Source organism: Macadamia integrifolia, chromosome 2 (genome assembly GCF_013358625.1).
Source record: "Macadamia integrifolia cultivar HAES 741 chromosome 2, SCU_Mint_v3, whole genome shotgun sequence".
Taxonomy (NCBI): Eukaryota; Viridiplantae; Streptophyta; class Magnoliopsida; order Proteales; family Proteaceae; genus Macadamia; species Macadamia integrifolia.
Genome location: NC_056558.1, coordinates 11312798 through 11335556, shown reverse-complemented (window position 1 = coordinate 11335556; position 22759 = coordinate 11312798). Strand labels below are relative to the sequence as shown.

At 38.5% G+C, this 22759-nt stretch overlaps 2 protein-coding genes across 2 annotated transcripts; both read left to right on the top strand.

The window, feature by feature from the left end:
- Positions 1–5217: 5217 nt before the first annotated feature.
- Positions 5218–8796, top strand: LOC122063521. Its single transcript, XM_042627220.1, has 4 exons — positions 5218–6166; positions 6336–6930; positions 7113–8522; positions 8625–8796. Exons 1-4 carry the CDS (start codon positions 5218–5220, stop codon positions 8794–8796), a joined length of 3126 nt encoding a protein of 1041 aa, XP_042483154.1.
- Positions 8797–12782: 3986 nt separating this feature from the next.
- On the top strand, positions 12783–14736 carry LOC122093742 (extracellular ribonuclease LE-like). Its single transcript, XM_042664210.1, has 4 exons — positions 12783–12887; positions 13375–13530; positions 13760–13958; positions 14286–14736. Exons 1-4 carry the CDS (start codon positions 12783–12785, stop codon positions 14507–14509), a joined length of 684 nt encoding a protein of 227 aa, XP_042520144.1. The 3' UTR covers positions 14510–14736.
- Positions 14737–22759: the final 8023 nt, after the last annotated feature.

Below are 22759 nucleotides of genomic sequence, written 5' to 3'. Positions count from 1 at the left end.
CATATCAAACATGCAAATATTGTTTAAATGATTAAATGCCAACCCCTTAATGAAGGAAGATCAAGAACCCTTGACTTATTGTTTAGTCCTTGTCCTCTCCCTCAAAAGTATGCATTACAGATCAGAGTTGAAAGGAGGGACTCTTATTGCTTAAAGAACCCATTATAACCCATCCGTGGGTTGCCAAGATAGTTAGGGTGAATTGGGGATTATGTGGATAGGCGCACGGTCTCAGGTTTGATTTCACATCTGTGCATCTGCAATTTAAGTGGAGACCTCTCCCAAGAACTTGTCAAGGTACACGTAAGATAGCCCGGACACCTTGGTTAACCAAAAAAAAAAAAACCCCCCATTATATATCCAAAACATTCAAGCTAGATAGTGAAATAACTGAAAATATAACTACTTTTAAATCTCATCGGCCCAACCCCTCTGCTTCCATTACAGATTTCAAAAAACTTTCTATTATAGTTGCCACCAAAATATGTCAGAGCGAGTCAATCTTCAAAATGGGTCAAGAATTCGAGACAACCTTAACAATAACTGGAGTTGTAGAAGACCCACAAACAATTAAGTACAATAAAAATAATTGTGAATGAATTACCTGGGAGTCGGGAGAATCTTATTTGGCTCCTCTTACATGAACGTGCAACCCAGAGTAGAGGAGCATTGTAGCTAATTAAAACACGAACAATTGAGATTTGTGGAACTTTTAGTTGCAAAGAAGAATCGGTCTTGAAGGGAACTTGTACACTTGGGCACCACCTCTGCAGGGATCACGCAGATGACAACCTCTAGGTGGAGGTTTAACCCAAATAGGTTGTTGCACTCTGAGAAAAATCCCTTCCTATAGTAGGTGAAGCTATGTGTGCATCATTATGATATCCAGTAAAAAAGTCAGCAATTCGTGCACCATGAGAGGCTTGAACTTTCAACAGCACTGCAAACAACCACCCAATTACCAAGACCACAACTGTTAGGAAGGAAGACCTGTGAGTTTTCTCCATTGTTATGGAGCAAAGAATGGATGGGATTGAGAAGGATACATATCACCTATTTATACAAATCTTCACTAACCTAGTTTCTCACAAATTTAGGTTTTTTTTTTTTTTTTTTTTAACCAATTAACATAACAAAAATAGGATCAGATTCCTTTAATATGAAATCTAACTGCATCCTACAAATTTGACCACCTAACTCCTTCCATTTTATTTTTTTTTTTTTTTATTTTTTATTTTTTTTATTTTTTTTTGTAATCAAACCTACCTCCTTCCATATATATATATATATATATATATATATATATCACTTTTATTAGCAAATCTAATTTCTTCTAAAGAAATACCTTCTCCATGATCTAATTTCTCATGTGAAAAGATACATTTTTTTTGAAAAACGGATGAAACAGTAAAATAGCTCCGAAAGTTTCTGACCTAGAGAAAGAAATATGGCATCCAGGGATAAAAAAGCTCAAGCCTTGGTCAGAGCGATCCATCTGTGTAATTCAGTTATTGCCCAACTTTTTGGGGATAGTAACTTCCTAAAGAGAAAAGAATATTTGCCAAGGCCTCTAACAACCAAGGATAGAGCTAACCAATAAGGGAAATAGTAGCACTAACAAAAAGAACCTTACAAACCCTCCAAAGCCATTTAAACATAAATATTCTGAAGTGAATATCTATAGTGGTAAAGTGGGTTTCTTTTCCTAATGCTAGTATTCCTTAATCATCAAACAAATATAAATTTTGTAACTTATTGGGAGTCATATAAACAAAAATAGAGGCGCTTGGTATGATTTACAAACCTTATTTTCATTGAAATAAATCAACATACCAATGAATTCCTAAATAGGTTGTGATGTGTTTATAATTTATCACTTTAAACTCTTTATAGCTCTTTCTACCACCCAAAAAAAAAAAAAAAAAACTCCTTAATAGCTTTTCAAGTGGGTGCAGAACTTCTACTTAGTGGGGGTAAAACAGAAAAATTAGAACAAAGCCTCTCTCTCTCTCTCTCTCTCTCTCTCTCTCTCTCTCTCTCTCTCTCTCTCTCTCTCTCTCTCACAAAATAATGAAACCTAGATCCTCTCCAACTCGCATCGGAGGCTGATAGGACCCAGGCATGCCCTCCTAGAAAAACATAATGGTTGGCATGTTTTAATGGAATATTATTTCAATTGCTTCTAATGATCTGACCTTGCAATGATCTTAAAAATTGCTAAATAAATAGCCATGATCAAATGTTTAAAAAGACTAAACCATGATGATTGAATCATATGTTTCCAACTAGAATCTTTCCAAAAATGTAAAAGCTCGGAGTAGTTTGGTCATATTATCAATTGGGAAGATCAAATGAATTAAAGGAATGGTTAATATAGAGCAAAAGAGAAGTTCTAGCCAAGGGTGGCATGCAACATTTGTATTTTATTAATAAACTCTAATTATGTTCCAGGGGTCAGTAAAACCAACCAATGCCTTTATTCATGACAAATTTTAAATTCTCTCATAGCTAGATGATGAGGACAATAATGTGTGAAATCTTAGGGATATAAGTGTACATTTTGCCCCACTTTGGATAGTACTACTTTTATTTTTCTTATTTTTTTCTCAGTTTCCAAGTCTACAAGAAAAAGTGCTTAAAGTGAATCAAGAACCAGTCCAAAGGTGGGACCCACTCATTGGTACCATATCCTCTCGCCTACAAAATCCTAAAGATTATTCTCTTTCTTTGCCACCTCACAAGATCTTGAAGATGCTATGCAGAGATTCCTTTCTGATTTAATCAAGATTGTAAGATATTGGTTAATATTGTAAGGAATGAATAGAATTTGTTAATTTTGGAAACAGATTCTCTCTTTCCTCACACAATATCTCAGAGAATGAGGATTTTTACCAATATTTAATTTTATTTTATTTTCTTTATTTTCTTAAAGAAGACTTGTAGAAGGAAGGAGGCAAGACAAAAGCCCTATAAAAGTCCCTTCCTCCCCCCTCCTATTTATTATTCCCCTTAGTTTATTTTCTAGTTTATGCTTAGTTTTCTTCTCTCTCTCCCTCTCTCACTCTCTTTGGTTTTAGTTCTTCTTTATTTTTGCTTTAATCACTTTTGTAATAGTTTTTTATGTCAATTAATGCAAGCACTCTCTTATTCTTATTCAGCCTTTTATGTTTATGATTTATGCAATTGAGTTGTAATTTTTAAAGTTATAGTTCTAGGCTTAGATCTAGGTGACAAGATCACGAGCCGTGGAGCATTTTTTTTTTTCAAGATTTGTTTTCTCTAGAACTAGAAATTTCAGATTTGGTTTATTCCAGATCTGGTTTTTAGTACTAGTAGTATCTCAAATCACCCAAGCTTTCAAGTTCAAGTATTGATTCAAGTAAGTAGGTTCCTTCAGTAATCTTCTCTCCCCCCTCTCATTCCCTCTTCTGATTACCCTTTCTTTCTTAATTTAGGATTTTAATTTCAGTCGTTACATTATTGCTATCCCTTTCCCCCAAGGTTCATGGCTAGTGTATGTGTTGGCTTTGCCCTCCTAGCCATAGAACCATCAATTTATTGCTTTTATTTTAATTGTCTCCCTTTCCCTAAACCCAAGTAGAGTAACCCTTGTAAGAGTGACTCTCTGATCAAGTAGAGAAGCTCATATTATAATACATCCCTCAGGCTAAGTAGAGAAACCTACTTGTGAGTCTCTCTCTAGCTTTATCCCCTTTCTTTTATTTTATTTTTATTTCAGCATTTTTTTTCTTTTTTTGCTTTTTTTTTTTAATTACGTGGGTTGTTTATTTTTAGTTATTTATTTATTTAATTTTAATTGCGTGGCTTGCGTCTTTAAATTCTTAGATGACGAATGATTAGGATGTTATTTTAGATACATATGTTTAGGATGGTAATTATAATTATATCACAACCATTAATCAGTTCACTTTTGCATTATTAAAAAAATAATAATAAAGTGGTTGCTCTCCCTGTGTTCGACCCGTTGCTATACTGATCGGTACGCTTGCAATTACATTTAAAATCTCAAACACTGGATCCAAGGATCATGTGTGCAAAGCCAGGAGACTGAGCATTCCAAAAACATAGTAAGCTAATTAAGGAATTCAAGCTTGTGATAAGTCTAAGCCAACGCCTGTACTCAACAAAGGCTCTGCTAAGCTTAGGTTGGCTAGCCGCTAGCTTACAACCTAATTAGCAAAAAATACTAGGAATGGTCAATATAGAGCAAAAGATGATTAGTCCTACCCGAGGGACAACATCTGTATCTCAGTAACTCTAGTATTCTAATTATGTTGATAGAGATATAGTTCCATATCAGTTATTTCAGGTCGTTGATCACTTTACCTACTTGAGAAGCACTCTTGAATTAACCTTCACCTAATGCATTTAGGTTTTGGGTTGGACCCCAAATTAGCATTTTGTGGTTATCTAACTTTATTTAATATGATATCAAAGTTAGATCTGTTTGTTGTCCTCCTCAAGATAGATAATCAATATTTGGGACCTATCAGCTTGAGCCCACCCTGACCTGCCCTGAGCCCTGAGCAGGGCCTAGGATGATATACTCTGGCCTAATGAACCCATTTAGTTCAAGTCCATGGTCATTTTATCTACTTTAGAAGCACTCTTCACCTAATACCTTCAAGATTTGGGGGAGATTGTAACTCGAAGGATTTTTGGAGGTCTTGAGGGGTTAAGAAGAGATCTCGCTTTGCTTTGGAGCTGAGATCTCGCTTTGCTTTGGAGCTTCTTCTGAGCTTCTGATCTACTGATAATGAACATCTAGATCCAACATTCGATCTTCACTGCGGATTTGTCGGCGCCAAGGAAAGGAGAGAAAGGTAAGTTGCAGGTTCGGTTGTTCCAGCAGTAAGGAAGAAGAAGAGAAGAAGAGAAGAAGAAGAAGAAGAAGTGCAGATCTGAGCAGATCCGAGCAGATCCGAGCAGATCTGAAAACTCTTCTCCACTGAATTTCAGCTTCACCGAACTCCGATCAGATCCAACACACCGAACACTGAAGAACTGATTTCTCTGGTGCGTTCTTTGATTCTCGGTTCAACCACAAAAGCAGGTTCCTCTGTTTTCTCTGGATCAGTCCAGCCCTTGCTGATTTCACCGAACACACCGATCAGTCCAGCCCTTGCTGATTTCTCTGGATCTGAAGAACTCCGATCAGTCCAGTCTCTCTTTCTGTCTTTGTCAGGTCACTAGACCATGCATTTTGGAGGAGAGAGAGTGTCTGGCGATTCAGGGGAGAATGGAGCTATGGTTGTGGAGGATGACGATGGTGGAGCTCGGGAGTCTCTGGATCGTGGTCCAGATGGTCCTCCACAGGATGAAAGGCAAAAGGATGCAGGCCAGCGACGTACATATGCAAAAGCCTTGGGTTTTTCATCTTGGCCTGCCATTGACACTCTCCCAGAGCCGATTCAGGTAGGGAGTAAAAGACGAGTAATGATCCCGCAGAGAGACTATGAATTGAAGAGACAAAATTTTCGTTTTGCCTTAATCGGTAGGGTTAACTTCCGATTGATCTCTTTGGATGGTTTGAGAGCGGAGGCTCGGGAAAAATGGAACCTCAGTCAAGGGGTGCTTATGCATCCCTTGGGAAAAGGTTATGTAATTTTTCAATTTCAGTGCGAGGGCGACAAGGCAGCGGTGTGGCGAAGGTCTCCCCTTAGGATTGGTGATCAGGTCATTCGATTTCAACATTGGAAACCTGATTTTAATATTCACGAGAAGCAACTTCTCACAAAGCTTGTATGGATACGGTTTCCTGATCTCCCGCTTGAATACTGGCACGAAAATGTGTTATTGTCTATAGCAAAGGCAGTAGGGCGCCCTGTGTCCCTAGACAGACGAACAAGACAAGGCATTCTTGGCTTCTTTGCGAGAGTGCTGGTGGAGGTTGATATCTCTGACTTGGCAGAGAGGGTGGAGGAAGTACAGGTGGAAAGATTAGAACCAGGTACATCTCAGGTGTATGGTTTCTGTCAAAAGGTGGTGTATGAAGATAATGTGGAGCGTTGTGGATACTGTAAACGAGTCGGACATTTGATTTCCAAGTGTAGGCTGAAAAGATTGGATGATGAAAAGCAATGTGCGGCTGATAAATTAGCAAAGGTTCCAGGGGCGGTATATGTTGAAGATGGAGTCAACTCAGGTGGGAGTAACTCGGTGAGAGTCTCTTTCTAGGGGAAGATCTTTGCCACATCAGCAGAATAATTTTGATCCTATTCAAGATCAAATCTCTCCTAATTCAAATTCGTCTAAGGCTGGGGGAGATATTCAAATATTTTTGAATCCTTCCAACTCTGTCTCAAACGTATTAGGAAAGGAGTCCAACGGAGATGAAAATTATGGAATTAAGGAAGGCTTTGTGTCAGGGACGGTTATAGAATTAGAGTCTGATTCTAATCCTATAAATCAGGAAGGAGAGATTTCTAATATTCTACCTAAGGAAGGAGAGGTATTTCGAATGGATGAGGGATCGGATGTTGACTCTGATCCAAACCCAACTGAGAACCCGCTCCATGGAGTTCCTGGTGATCCGCCAGTGGATCCATTGGGGGGGAACGAACCCAGAATGGGGCTTACTCCTGTGGGCGAGGTTGCTGTTCCGGAGGGGAGGTATCCTTCTCGTTATAGAAGGCTCGGTGGGGGTCAAGGACCGGGACGTGGTGTTGCCATGGCCAGTGCTATGCAGCCAGTTGTTGAAGACCCTGGTGAGGATCATGTGGTTTCTTCTTTTCCCAGGGTGGAATGTTCAAGGGGAACAGTCTCTATTGTGCATTCAGAAATTATAAGAATGGATACGGTGGCAGTGGCTCGGGAGAAGGAGGCCGGAGGTATGCTTGAGGGTGGAAAGCAAAGAAAGAAAACAGGTAGTCAGGCTAAAAAGTCTGATAAAAATCAATTCTCTAAGAAGTAATTCATGAAGATTCTGTATTGGAACATTCGGGGTGTTAGGAAGGCAGCAGGGTTGTGCGCTTTACGTCTACTGGTGAAGGAGCATGCCCCGGATGTGTTATGCTTGGCTGAACCCATGGTCCAGGTAGTAAAGTGGGTATTTCTTTTGTACATGCAAGTTCTTTTAAAATTATGCGTAGGCAATTGTGGTTAGATTTGGAGTTGCCGATATCAGCTTTGGTTCCGTGGTCTGTGATGGGGGATTTCAATGCAACCCTGTTCTCGCATGAGAAAAGAGGTCCTGGTAAGTTTAATCTTGGATCAGCTGCTGAATTCCAGGCAATGGTTGATGCGTGTGAATTGCTTTCTATCCCTTCTCAGGGAAAGAAATTCACTTGGACTAATAATCGTCGAAGGGGTCATGCAGTTGCAGTGTTGGATCGGAGTTTTTGTAATGGGAAGTGGATAGATGTGTTTAGAAATGTGAAGCAGCGTGTTTTGTTGTCTTCGGTATCAGATCATGCCCCTTTAATTGTTGTCTCTGATGATGTTCAAAGACCTACAAATATCCCCTTTAGATTCCATAGCTTTTGGATGGAAAATGATCAATTTATCTCTGTGGTTGAGGAAGCTTGGAAAACTTCGATAGGGGGTAATCCAATTTTCGTTCTGGCACAAAAATTAAAGCAGGTCAAGGAGAATTTAAAGGTTTGGGCGAGGGCCAATTTTCCTAACCTGAATGATGAGGTCGATAAAGCAAAGCTGGAATTAAAGAAGGTTCAAGATATGATAGAGGTGGCTGGGATGAATGATGAATTATTTAACAGAGAGGCAGATGCAAAAACAGTATTATTGAAGGCCAACCAAATGTACGAGAAGTTGTGGGCTGAAAAAGCTAAACTGAGATGGATGAAAAATGGATATTGTAACTCGAAGATTTTTCATCTCTCCGTGAAGCTTAGGAGGTTGAAAAATCAGATCACCTCCCTAAAAAAGGAAGATGGAACTTGGGTTTCAGACCAACAGGGAATATCGTTATATGTCGCTGATTTTTTTGAGAAATTTCATGAGGCTGATGAAATCACGGTTCATAATGACCTTCTTGATAATATTCCCAGAGTGTTGGAGGAGGAGGACGTGGCAGGATTGGAGATTGTCCCGAGTGGGGACGAAATAAAACAAGCTGTTTGGGATTTAGATCCTGTAAGCTCTCCAGGTCCTGATGGGTTCCCAGGTAGTTTCTTCAGGCGATGTTGGACTATTGTTGAGGGTGATTTTTGCAGGGCAGTGAAAAAATTCTTTGAGGAAGGGCGGCTTCCTAAAGGAATAAATAACTGCTTTATTTCCTTGATCCCCAAAGTTGAGGGGGCGGCCTCTCTAGATAGGTTTCGACCTATATGTATGGGGAATTTTTATTGCAAAGTGATATCAAAAATTCTATCTTCAAGATTACTTGTTGTTTTGCCTAAATTGATTTCGGAAGAGCAAGGCGCTTTCCAGCAGGGTAAAATAATTTCAGCAAATATCAGCCTCGCCTCAGAACTGTCAAATTTGATGCATTCTTCAGTTAGGGGTGGTGGAATGGGTCTGAAGCTCGATGTTCAAAAGGCGTATGACTCTCTAGCCTGGGAATTCCTCTTTGCAGTTCTGTGCAAATTTGGGTTCTCATCTAGGTGGATTTCTTGGATTCACAACCTTCTTCTATCCTCCAGAGTATCAATTTTGGTGAACGGTGGCCCGGTGGGGTTCTTTGGGGTTGGTAGAGGTCTCCGACAAGGAGATCCTTTGTCTCCCTTTCTATTTATTCTGGCAGAAGAGGTTCTCTGTAGAGGTCTTAGAAGCATGGTTCAGAATGGTTTGATAAAGTCTCTTCCTGGGCCTTGAGGTGTGTTAACTCCCTCCCATTTATTGTTTGCTGATGACATTTTCATTTTCATTAATGCATCTGCTCAGTTTGTCAAAAATCTTAAGGCTTTTCTTGATAAATATCAGGCATTCTCTGGCCAGATATTTAATCTAGAAAAAAGTAGTTTGTTCTTTGGAAAGGTTGCCCCTCACAGGAAACATTTTATAAGTACTTTTATGGGAATCAAATCTGCAAGGCAGCCTACTAAATATTTAGGTGTGGAGCTCTTCAAGGGGAGAGTTCAACGGGACCACATGTTACCGCTGATGGATAAAATCAAGAAGAGGTTATCGGGATGGAAGGGTCGGATTCTCTCCATGGCTGGTAGGGTGGAGCTGGTTAAATCAGTGATTTCAAGCATACCAATTCATAATTTCGGGATTTATTGGTGGCCAGGAAGCTCAATAAAATTAGTAGAAAAGTGGATGCGAAACTTCATATGGTCTGGTGACATGGAGACAGGGAAGAAGATAGTGGTGAAGTGGGATGAGGTATGTAAACCTACCAGGGAAGGCGGTCTTGGCATTAGGAGGTTGCGAGATGTTAATTTTGCATGCCTGTGCAAATTAGCATGGCAAATCAAACATGGAAATTCTCTAATGAGTGTTTTCTTTCGTGCTCGTTTTCTGAAGATTGATGGTTCGCTGAAAACTACCTACCTTTCCTCTTCGATATGGCCTGGTCTTAAAAAGGTGTGGCGGTGGGTACAGTCTCATGAGCAATGGACTGTTGGGAATGGTCAGAGGATAAATTTTTGGAAAGATAGCTGGCTGGGAAAGAAGTCTATTGAGGAGATGTATGGTTTGCAGTTAGATATCTTTGATTCGATGCAGGCAAAGGTTTCTGATTTCATTTGCCAAGATGAGTGGAATTTTCCCCAGGTGAGCTCTGAATTTTTTCAAAATATCTTTGATCAGGCCAAGGATATCATAATTTCAGATCTGGATGATATTTGTCATTGGGAATTAAATTCATCTGGAGTTTTTACAATAAAATCGGCTTGGGAAAAAGTAAGACGGGAATCGCCAAAGGTGGGGTGGTATTCATTGATTTGGAATTCTCATCTTCAGCCTCGCCAATCGGTGTTTGGATGGAGAATGTTGAAAAATAAGCTAGCTACTGATGATAATGTGAAAAAGAGAGGGGTTCCATTGCCATCTCAGTGCACTCTCTGTGGCATAGCGGAAGAGTCAATAAATCATACCATGTATGAATGTTCTTTTGCAGTTTTCATGTGGCAGAAATTTTGTTGTTGTTTTGGGTTTAGGTGGCCTGGATTTGAAGGAGTTGAAAGTTTGATAGCTTGGTGGAAAGATCAGGCCAAGAAGACCATCTTTAAAGGGGTGTGGCTGAAGGGTTTTGTTTTAATCCCTTACTTTACTTGGTTGGAGAGAAATGGAAGAAAATTCGAAGGAATCTCAAAATCAAAAGAGCATTGTTTTGGACAAGTGAAGAGAGAAATTAGCTGCCAAGAGCTGGTTCATTCAGGGGCAGCCATCTCAATTTCGGATCTTGTCACTGCAAGAAGATTGGGTATTTCAGGAGTGCGGAGAAGGCCTCGGGAAATCTTCAATATTTTCTGGTGCCCTCCTAATCCAGGTTGGATAAAAATCAATTCGGATGGTTGCTCTATTGGTAATCCAGGGAAGTCTGGAGCAGGGGGAATCCTTCGCAATGAAAAGGCAGAGGTAGTGGCAAATTTCAGAAAATTTCTAGGAACTCGCACAAATTTTGAGGCTGAATTTTTAGCGCTTATGATAGGGATTGAATTAGCTAAGCAGCATAATGTGAAACGGCTCTGGATAGAATGTGATTCAGTTGCAGTTGTGACTATTTTTCAGAAGAGGCAAAGTCCATGGATAGCTCGGCAAAGATGGATAAATTGTATTTCTTATTTGGAGGATGTGGAATGGAAAATAACGCATTGCTATAGGGAAGCAAATTCAGTGGCGGATTTTTTGTCAAAGTCAGCTGCTCGTTTTGAAGTGTCAGAGCCGATTTCAATTTGGCCAACTCTGGTTCAAATGGAATTAGACATGGATGCATCGGGTCGGCCTAGGTTCAGATTCACCTAGGAATTTCTTCTCTTTCCAGATTTTTGGTTTTTGGTGGAGTTGGGTAGTTGCGTAATTCTGCTGATGGCAATGCCGAAGGTGGAGTTTCTGCTTCTCCCTCTCTTCTTAGTGTGAGTGTTGGGTATTTCTCCCTTCCTCATCTGATGTACTATTTTTTCTTTTTTCTTCTTTTTCTTTTAATATACATGACTTTTTAGCAAAAAAACCTTCAAGATTTGGGTTGGACCCCAAATTAACATTTTGTGGTTATCCACTTTATTTAACATGATATCAAAGTCAAAAAAATCTGTTTGTCGGTTGGCTCCTCAATATGTATATCCAATGTTAGAGACCTGTTAGCTCGAGCCCACCCTGACCTACCTCAAACCCCAAACAGGGCCTGGGATGATATACCCTGCCCTGAGGGTGGATCAGGGCTTGGAATTTCTGGCCTTGTCTTTCTTCTTTTTCTTTTTCCTTCTTCTTTCTTCCTTCTTCTCCCTGGCCCGGCCCAACCCTTGCATCTCCCTTCCCCCTACCCAAATCAGGGCCAATAGGGGTTAGGGTTGGATTTTCAAGCCCTGGATCAAGGCTGCGTCAGGCCTCGCCCAACTAAGGGGACTCATGGTTAGGGCTGGGGGTTTGAAAAGTTTGACCCAATCCAACCCTTATTTTCCATATTTATGCCAAAGATACACATGAAAGGGAGTGTTAAGATCGATGTTAGAAGTCATAGAGGACAATTTAAGTTTTGATGCTACAAGCAAGATTAATTTGATTAAATATTTTTTATTTATATTCTTATATCCACCAAAATGTTTGATTGAACCATCAAAAATCGAAAATTTATCCTGATAGTTATCTGAAATGAAAACCAAAACGAAGTTTACGACAAAGTTTGCACATTAAAGTTGACTATTGAAGATTTATAAATGTGAACATATCATTCTAAATCATGTCTCACCAAATAAATAAATAAAATAAAAACAAAACATAACAAAATGAGAACCCAAGATTGATGGATGGCCCTTAAATGATTCAAAACCTACTTTGTCACGAGTTTGCTGGATAGTTTGACAACTGAATACATCTAAATGTGAACAGGACTCTCTCCAAAGGCAGAGTTATAATAAGAAATTAGAATGTGAAACCTGTTGCTCAAATATATATATATATATATATATTAATAAATCTCAATTGATATATTGGAAATCAAATTTTCTATTATTATCATTAAGGGAATATTATTAATTATATTAGCTTTGATACAGAAATGCAAATTTATAATACTTAATTATAATTATTTAGTGATTATACCCTTACAATGCCGTGTCTGGTCCACAAATTTGAAAGAATTTTATAGGAAATAATGGAAACATAGAGAAGAAAATCAATCCCAAATCTGTCTAATTAAAAAAGCGCACCGACTCAACAAATTAACACATTTAATTTGTTTTATAAGCTGGTTTTCATTTAGCTAATCTTATTTAAGTGTAACCTATTATATTCAAGATATTCTTACTAACTAGCAATACGTGGCAAGTTATAAATGCCTCAGACCTGTAGAACAATTTGGGATCTCGTACCCCATAGAGTTTCATATGTTGTTTGGTTTAATGAAAATTAGATAATTATGGAATGGAAATAATTAAGAATGTAAATTATGGAATACAATAGTTTAGGTACGTAAAACTAAACTAGATAAACAAGATATTTAAACAGAGAAGTTGACTTTAGCTGCATGTCATGCATGTTCATCATGCATTAGTGAATAGATTAATGTGATGCTTAAGGATATACTATGACGAATATACCCATCAAAGCCTTCTACTTTGGCCTATAAATGTATGTGCACAACAACCAATGTACCATCAGCAGAACCTAGTTACTATAGAGAGAGAGAGAGAAGGATGAAGTCCAGTACATGTCCAGTTCTCATTCAGATTGTTGTGGTGCAACTCTTAGTGGTTGTGTGTGTTTCACAGAATTATGATTTCTTCTATTTTGTTCAGCAGGTAAGTTTGGGTCTCAAAGAGACTTTAATTAGCAGTGTATATATTATTCTTTCTTTAAGAGGAGTTCTATAGTAATGGACATACACAAGAAAATGGAAGAATAGAGTTTCTCTTCACCTTTCTCTTCACCCATGGTGAAGAGATACCCTGTCTTTGATTGTGGTTTGATGGGAATCTAAGGGTAGTGTTGGACTTGTACAATAGGGCAGGAGTGAGATTATGAAGAGAAATGTCCACCAAATGTGAGAGTGTACTTTCTATTTATTTATTATTTTTTCTATGTTTCCCTTTACAAGTGTGTTTGGCTATCTAGAAACATAAAGTTTTTTAATGAAAAATATAGGAAAAGGTGGGCATCTTTCTTGGTTTTCCATTAGAGAGAAATTAAATAACTATTTCTAGTCTAAATACAAAAACTTAGATAGAAAGAAGTACTCTTAACCATCCAAGCTAACTTATTATCTAATTTTTTTGTTTACTTGTATAGTGGCCGGGGTCATACTGTGATAAAAGTAGTAGTTGTTGCTACCCTACCACAGGAAAGCCTGCAACAAACTTCAGCATCCATGGACTTTGGCCTAATTATGATAATGCATCTTACCCATCTAACTGTGATTCCAACTACCCTTTTGATCTATCACAGGTACTCCATTCTTTTATTTCCTCCTTATTATGTATTCTAGTGAAACCTACTACTCATCTATGCATTATTTTTATCTTAGGATAAGCTTCTTGGGCTTCCACTTGTCTTTCTAGAAGCTAGCTTTTGGGTTGAAAAGGGCAGATTCCTTTTTTTTATTTCTTCATACTCTTATAACATTTCCTTTCATTGCTAATTAATTTCCTTGATATCTTTGTATGTTATGGTCTAGATCACAGACTTGGTAAGTAGTCTGCAAGTAAGCTGGCCATCACTTTCGTGTCCTAGCAGCGACGACACAAATTTTTGGGCACACGAATGGGATAAACACGGTACCTGCTCGGAGGATGTCCTTAATGAACATGGTTACTTTGCAGCAGCTCTCAACCTTAAAGACCAAGTGGACCTCCTCCAAATCCTCGAAAGTGCAGGTAAACTCCATACAAAACATGCAAGCATTTGTTAAATGATTAAAGGCCACATCCCCTTAATGAAGGAAGATCAAGAATCCTTAAATCTATTGTTTATTTCTTGTACTCTCCCTCAAAAGTATGCATTAGATATCAGAATTGAAAGGAGGGTCTCCTATTGCTTAAAGAACCCACCATGTGTCCAAAACATTCATGCTAGAATATGAAATAACTGAAAATATAAAGACTTGGTCAGGTGTCATGAGGGAGTAAAAGGTCCAGAGATCTTGGGCTTGAACTAGTAGTTGAGATTTCTTTTTTTAATTATCTTTTGCCATAACTGTGCAGGTATCCAACCAGATGGTAGATTTTACAGTGTGGATAATATCACACAAGCAATAGCAGGAGCAGTTGGATATACTCCTGGAATAGATTGCAACAAAGACACATCCAGCAACAGTCAGCTATACCAGATTTACCTCTGTGTGGACACTTCTGGTGCCAACTTCATAGAGTGCCCAGTACTGCCAAGTAGCAAATGCAGTTCAAGCATTGAATTCCCTTCCTTCTAGCATTAAAATGGAAGAGAGTTCTCGATTGCTTCACTGATCGATGATGCCCCGGACTCTTGTCTTCCTCTAGTAGTTCTCTTCTTGGTTTCAAAAGAAATGTAGAAATTGTTGGTGTATGTCTAATAAAAAGTGGGGAGCTCCATCACCTTGTGAGAATATTTCTTATTCCCCTCTGATTATTTACTTTGGACAAGCCACCAAGATGCCATTTTCCATAGTGTAACTGGAACCTGTAGAAGTCCACAAATACAAATATAAATAACTATGAATTAATGACTTGGGAGAGCAGAACCTTATTTGACTCCTCTTAACTCTTGGAAAATACTTGGTTGTTCTAATGCCATTTCATCCATGACACCCTTTAATTGGGTATTACCATCATTAGCTTTCAGGGATAGAAGATAATGATAAGACCACTGAAAATAATACTTGAATTTTCAAAATAAAAAACGAAGGAAATTCTTTAAAAAGTGAAACCAGCTACCTTAAACTTTTCAGTGTTTGTGTGTAAATGGTTTTCTTGATATTCTGCTTATACATACCTGGAAACACACAACCAACTGCAATCAAAAGTAGCTCTGGAGAATGTGAATCAAATACCTGACTCAACATCCTAGTGAGATACATCCATGGCTCGCGTAAATTTTTCACTGTATCCTATCAGTGTTTGTCTGTAAATGGTTTCTTGATATTCTGCTTATGCATACCTGGAAACACACACAACCAACCTCAATCAAAAGTAGCTCTAGAGAATGTGAATCAAATACCTAACTCAACATCCTAGTGAGAAATATTCATGGCTCACTTAGATTTTTCACTTTATGGTATTAAGGAAATCTCTGTCAGCTTTGTATCCTCAAAACCAAAGAACAGTTTTATCACCCCAAATTTTTTACAAGGATCATTTACTTCCAAGTTCCAACTCCACGTCAGGAACACTGATAATGTTGCCACATTGCAGCTTTAAGAAGTCAGTACCCTGGTTTCATCAAACATTGTTGTCACTGTCCTCAGATTGAAATTAGCAATCTCAACTGATGTCCATATCAAGGCCTTCCAAATTGACAAGAATGCCACCGTAACAAAGTAGCTGTCCACTTCTTTTAACCAACCATTATGAATTCTCTGTTTAGCCATTCATGGAAGCTAATTTTTCAATCTCCATTCTGGAGGGGGTAGGGAAGAAAAAAAAAATCTCTTAAAGTATATTATAATAAACATTAGCTGCATGTCAAATGCTTGAGATTCCTTGGAAGTACAAATAAGAAATGTCTTCACAACACTGCAAAAAATTCAACTAAACCTTATCACGACTAAATGGGGTCGGCTCCTGCCCACTGCAATGAGATAAAGAGCCAACTTCCATGGTGAGTGCAAATCTCAAATAAGTAAAAAAGAATTTCCTTTCTTCTTATTTTGATGAAACAACTCTAAATCAGAGTTAAAACCTTGTCTTCCAAAGTCTATTTTCCTCAATTCTTATCTCCATACAAGTCCAAAAATGCAGGGCAGTACTGAAGAATACCACACTGTCTAGTTTGCACTTGTATAATCTGAAAATTGCACAGAAACCCCCCTATCCCTTTACTTCTCAAACAGAGTAGATATATAAGTAGCCAAACAAATAACATTCAACCACCCATTTTTCTCTTTACATCTATTTTCCTCCCAGCATCGCAGAAATTCCTGCCATTGCCTCAATTTTAAGTTGCCCGCAAAATCTGCATCACTTTTCATGATGCTAAGAATGTATGTATAAGATAAGTTCTATAAGTTGGGAAATTATGATCCTAAGCCTCCCCCACCCCCCGGCTCTTCTACAGGACTTATTCTTTCAAATGTTACTAATGTTATCTACAATTTGGTAATGGATGCATGACTTCTTCATAGGGCTCCACATACCATGAAACATGTTGAACCAACCTGGGTTGAAAGTAACTCTGGCAACTGACCGATGCCAGGCTCACTACCCTAGGCATCTCTATGACATGAACAAAAGTTTTTTCTCCAATTCACAACCCTCCACAGACATACACACAACTGCAAACGACTGAGATTCTATATATTGATTTCATCAACTCCAACCCTCATTACCATCTCCATCACCAAGCTTCATAACATGGAAGGCATGTCAATGTTCCCAATGGGATTATTTTTTTTTCAGTCAATGTGGAAAACCAAATGATGTTGCCATTGGAGCTCTAGGTGGTCAGAAACTTGATTTCATCAGCATTGCTACTGCGCTATATATAGTCCAATCCGGCCATCAAAGATGATCAACTTACCAAGGCCATCCAGCTTGTCAAAACTATGACATATCATGTTCATGCTCAGATCTGGACTAAAAACAGGAAACAATTTAAGCTTTTACTATTTATGATCATAATCATTGTTAAAGGTACTGTATGTGCATATCCAAAAATATGATTGCTTTGTTACAGAAACTAGTAGCTTGCATCTTCTGCATTTAAATGATATGAACTACTATCCCCACCCCCTACACCCTCTTCTCTTTTCCTATCCCTCTGTATGCTTGGTTGAGAATTTCCATTACATTAACAACATTAGTACGATACCACCTACAGTCCTCTAGAGAAAAAAAAATAGCACCGATTTCCAAATCAACAAAGTCTTAAAAGGTAGAAACTATTCCTTGATAATCTAGGGATTTCAGATTCTGAAAGAGAACATGCGCCACTGAGATGCGTTTCACCATCCAAACTCCTCATTTCTACCCATCTCATTTTACACAAGTCCAACTTGAATACAATTGGCTTCTCATGATAAAGTATGTGTACAAATTAAAGATCTCCCTTGAATTCATCTATATATGCAGCTCTCCATTTATGTCTCAGATTAGTATAACTAATAGTTGAGGTAAAGGAAGGATACTTCAAGTATATTCCTTAGGGTCAGTACCATATTAAAATTGTAATTATTCAAACAATAAAATAACCCATCACTGAAAGCTGGAGTACTTCCATATGCAGAAAAGTGAAAATCATTCTGGTAGTTCAGGGTAGTCCACTGTGAATCTCCAAAATGCTTACAGAAACACCTGGATAGTTATCTCCAATTGCAAAAACCATGCACCAGGGGATGTCGGACCACAAGATAAGGTAACTTCTGGTTGACGATCAAATTGATAATGATCAAAATAAGGAAGATCAATTTTTGAGTTGTGAAGGGATTAATAAGGAAATCCCATGAATTTTGGACAGCAAAAACCATCCACCCTTGCTGCAGTTAATCGCTGCATTGAATAACTCTGGGATGTGGCTAAAATAAGACATCCGCTGTGAAGAATCAAAGTACTCACATATTGGTTGACCACCCAACATGAACGATGTAGGAATGCGAGTTCTTACATACACATGAAAAATGAATGTTGTGTTCCAGGCTGAGACTGGATTCAATAAGTTCAAAAAGCTCTATTGGTAGGTCCGACCATGGCCTCTGGTCTTCTACCAGAATTCTTCCTTTTGCACTCTTATTCTTCCAACTTATAAACACCATTAAGTCAACAACAGTAGAACCTTTTGTAGATTCCCCCAATACAATTCCTTGATCCTAGGTATCTAAAATACTCACACTGAGGTATGTCCCTCTCATCAATATTCACCACCCCATTATCCATCTCAATATGGCTAAACTTACGCACCATATATTTCGTCTTAGTTCTACATATCAATCTCTCTATAGTTCCACTTTGGCATTAATCCTTGCGTTTGTTTCATCCACAAAAACTATTAAGTTTGACTCAAATTCTTGACCCGTTTATTAAGATTGACCCGATCCAACATATTTTGGTGGCGACCCAAATGGTTCGACCAGATTGACTGTTACCCGATGGGTCGACCCACGGCTTGGAGTATATATAATGTACTGTTGTCTTGTTGAGAGAGTCATTGTATTTGGGGGGGCTTTTGAGTTAGGGTTTCAGGGCGAGTTTTCTCGCCGCTGCTTGAGTGTAATCTCTCTTCTGCATAGTGAAACATCTTCTCCTTTGCCCGAGGACGTAGCACACCACCATGGTGTGTGAACCTCGTTAAATCTCTGTGTTGTGCGAATCTTTTGTCTATTTATTTTCGTATTTCTTGGTGTTTGATCTAACAAAAACGATATCATTAACAAAAAGCATACATCAAGGAATCTCATCTTGAATGTCTCCGGTAAAGTCATCCATGATAAAAGCACAAATAGATAAGGGCCTAAAGCAAATCCTTGATCTAACGCAATTGTAATGGAGAAATCCCTACCTTGACACCCCCCCCCCAAAAAAAACCGTTCTTACAAACTAGTCACGGCTGTTCACTTATTGGTGTGTATAGGTTGGGGGGGAAAATGAGAGTGCAAAAGGAAGAATTATGTTTGAAAAGTAGAGGCCATGGTCTGACCTACGAATAGATCTCCTCGAGCTCATCGAATCCAGTCTCAGCCTGGAAGACAACATTCGTTTTCATGTGTATGTAAGAACTACCATTCCCTGCATCATTCACATCTGGTGGTAAACAAATCGCCTTGCCTTTTGTCCCCCCTACTTGATGATGGCATATGTGAGTTCTTCGACCCTTCACAGCTGAAAGTCTAATTTTAGACACATCCCAGAGTTATTCAATGCAGTGATTTACTGCAGCAAGGATGGATGGCTTCTACTGTCCAAACTTCATGGGATTCACTTACTAAATCCCTTCACAACTCAAAAATTGATCTTCCTTATTTTGATCCTTATCAATTTGATCATGAACTAGAAGTTACCTTATCTTGTGGTCCAACATCCCCTGGTTGCATGGTTTTTGCAATTGGATATACCCATCCAGATGCTTCTATAAGCATTTGGCCTTCTGGAGACGCACAGTGGATTACCATTAACTACCAGAATAACTTGCACTTCTCTGATTATGGGAGTAGTCCAGTTTTCTGTAATGGATTATTCTATTGTTTGAATAATTAGAATTTTAATATGGTAGCAGGGGTTTTTTACCCATAGGAATATACTTGGAGTATCCTTCCTGTTCCTCAACCTATTCATTATAGTGATCTGAGATATCAGTGGAGAGTTGTATATATCTATGGCGGAATTCAAGGGAAAGCTTTTATTTGTACACATTTTTTATCCTGAGAATCCCACAATATTCAAGCTAGACTTGTGTGACATGAGATGGGTAGAAACAAGGAGCTTGGAGGGTGAAAACACTTATTGTCAGTTAGGAGCGTTCTCTTTTGGAATCTGAAATCCCAAGAATATCAAGGAAATTTTCCAAGGTTTCATTCGATATGGAAATCGGTGCTACTTCTATTCTCTGAAGGACCATAGGTATTATCCTACTATGTACTTCCTAACAATGGTTCTTCATTGCAACTAAATTCCTCAAATCTCAATCTTCATTGTGTCTCCTCTACTCTGGGTTGCATGCTCATGAAAATGTTCTTCACTAAAGAGTTAGAGGTGTCAAATAAGGTTCTCCAGGTCATTCATTCATAGTTAATTCACATTTTGGATTTGTTTGTGGGTCCTCTACAGGCTCCAGTCCTACCATGGAAACTCCATCTTTGCCCATCCAACCAATAGCATGCAACTAATCCCATGACTTCTGTCCCCCTTCCTCTTCTGCCATTAGCATATGCAAGTTCTTTCAAAGTGTTATCAAAGATGTATTCACAGTAACAGCAAGGATGGTTGGCTGTTACTATCAGAAATCCTACATAATCTTTTCACCAACTTATGGAAGAATCTAAAGTTCTACAATCAAATACCTGCAAATTTGTACACATGGGAAGTTAACAGAGCCTCCAAAAAGGGACTCAAAATTGAGTTCCCATTTCAAGAAAGTATGGTGAGACCAAGCCCAAAATTCACAATAACCCTTATCTCAATCTATGGTGGAGAGAGATAAGAAGGTAGTGATGGGATGAGCTGAAACAGAGGTCATGGGTTTGGGAGCAGAATTGAAATTGGGGCAAAAGCATTCTCTAGAAACCTCTACGAATGAATTCTCTTTAAAGAATCATACAAAACCCACCTCCTGCTTCCAACCCTCCTCAAATCTCACTATGAAACAGAGAAGAAGTTCCTGTATAGAGCTTCTTGGAATTGAATACTGATTCGACCGTCTTTTTAGTTTTGATTGAGAGAACCGTTTTGGATCATCAAGGAGATTTTCGTTAATGCTGAAATTTCTGGGAAGGCTATGGGTATCGACTTGGGTATCATCTACAGTAGTGGATCATCGCCATGGGCAACTGAAACCACTCTTTTCTATGTTTCTGTTACTGAAAATTGATCAGAGATGCAGCGAAGAAACAAGTCACTATGAATCCATCCAACACTGTCTTCGACATAAAGCAACTTAATAGGCTGCAATTCTCTGTCCGTTCAATGCAGAACAATAGAGCGATATGAAGCTCCAATGAGATTGCTGTTGGAAGGAAGGGAGGTAACCGATAGACGAACCGACGAAGAAGTTGCCGCCGGGAAGCATGGGTTGAGAACTCGGTATCGGGAACGGGGTATTGATCAAGGCCGTTACTCATCCGATAGCGATCCGAATCGGACAGAAATACCCCTGATTTCAATTTTTTTTTTTTTTTTAATCATATTACCCCTTGTCTGGATACGACGATCGATCAAGAATCAGGATCAGTCAAAATCAGTACCAACCTAATCCAACTGATTTCAATCGATTCAGTCCAATTCCTCAAAATTTGGTGGGAAGTCAACAACCAAGTTCCATCACACCTCAGTTAGTTCTTTTAAAATTGGAGATATTGCGAGAGCATATCAAGTTCTCATATAAGAATATAACTCGAGATAGATCGACAGACATAGAACCCATGCAAGGAAAAACTCTATGGTGGATTATATGTGTGGAATGTGGATCATTTGCACGGGAACCTGATCCACATTTAGATTTTACATTATTTTGGAGAAGTATCATGTTATTAAAAATTAACATCTTTAGCCCTCTTAAATAAATAACACATCATTTGGTCAAAAAACTGTCTGATTACAAAGGTTCTCGGTTACAAACAAACCCACGCAAAAAAAAAAAAAAAAAAATCATCACATTGTACAGGAAAAAATCAACCACAATTATGGAAATGCATCTATATAGGAAATCTTAAAAAAGAAAAAAAAAAGTAACGAGTCACATGTGAATTTTTTTGAGACATACCTGATGAAGGAAAAATGAGAATAGGGCTAGCATCAATCTGCATCCATAAGCTGTGATTTGTAGATCATATGTGATTTCGACAAAACATAGTGAGTTTTATTCATCACATGCAATATTTGGATAGGATTCCTCTCCGCAGATCCCAGGGATCAAAGAGTGATTCCACATCTGGGGTGACCATGGGATGCATGTCTGGGTCCTCCTAGCCGTGTGATCACTCTCTGGTTCCTAGACTTTACAGAGAGGAATTGAATCCGCAATATTTAACTACCACCACAATAAACATGAAGAAGGAAAGATAAATAGCTACTGGAAAACACCATGAAAGCTTGTTGACAAGGAATTTTTCCAATTTGAATTCATATAAACTTAAAAAAAAAAAAAATAATAAAAAAAAAAAATAAATAAACTTAATAGAAAAATAGGAACAGTTTGAATCATGCTTGGAGAGATATATGGCATTAGGGCTTCAACTTCATTTGTGGGTTAAGATCACGATCTTGATTACTAAAATCACAAAGTTAGAGCCTTCTTTTATCTATAAGAGCAAAGATTTAGGGTTGTTTTATTTATTTACATACCTGGTGCATGAGGTTCCCCTATGTGCAAGGTCTAGGCTATGCAACCTTATCCCCAGAAGTGAGTGTTGTTGATGATATGTGATCTCCAAATCAGCCAATAAAGCTATTTGTGTTTATCCAACTACAAATGCATTGAAATTTGGGGGCTAATATTTTGATTCTAATGAAAAAGAAAAAAGATGAGTTTGTTTACTCATACCTGGTGAAAAACAAGAACTAGGGCTTCAATCTTCATCAATGAACTAAGAGCGTGATCTTGATTACCCAAAACAGAAAAGCATAGATTATTTTTTATTGACAACAACAAAGATATGTAGGTTTGGTTGGGATTCAATACTTAGGGTGCAGTGCCATACTGAGTTCTAGGCATTTCTAGGGCATGCTGTCGACTTCTTTTCGTATATATAATGAAACCCTAAATCAGTTATGTTGAAACATGGTTGGGATCGGGGTGCGCCACCATTCTGGGTTCTTTCTAGGGCTTTCTATCGACT

Excerpts from the sequence above, each read along its gene's own strand:
- LOC122063521 (XM_042627220.1), top strand. The coding sequence starts at position 5,218 with ATGCATTTTGGAGGAGAGAGAGTGTCTGGCGATTCAGGGGAGAATGGA. Across the intron at positions 6,931-7,112 it reads AAAAATCAATTCTCTAAGAA|GCAATTGTGGTTAGATTTGG; the intron begins GTAATTCATGAA and ends AATTATGCGTAG. Across the intron at positions 8,523-8,624 it reads AAGCTCGATGTTCAAAAGGC|AGTATCAATTTTGGTGAACG; the intron begins GTATGACTCTCT and ends TCTATCCTCCAG.
- LOC122093742 (XM_042664210.1), top strand. The coding sequence starts at position 12,783 with ATGAAGTCCAGTACATGTCCAGTTCTCATTCAGATTGTTGTGGTGCAA. Across the intron at positions 12,888-13,374 it reads TCTTCTATTTTGTTCAGCAG|TGGCCGGGGTCATACTGTGA; the intron begins GTAAGTTTGGGT and ends TTACTTGTATAG. Across the intron at positions 13,531-13,759 it reads ACCCTTTTGATCTATCACAG|ATCACAGACTTGGTAAGTAG; the intron begins GTACTCCATTCT and ends GTTATGGTCTAG.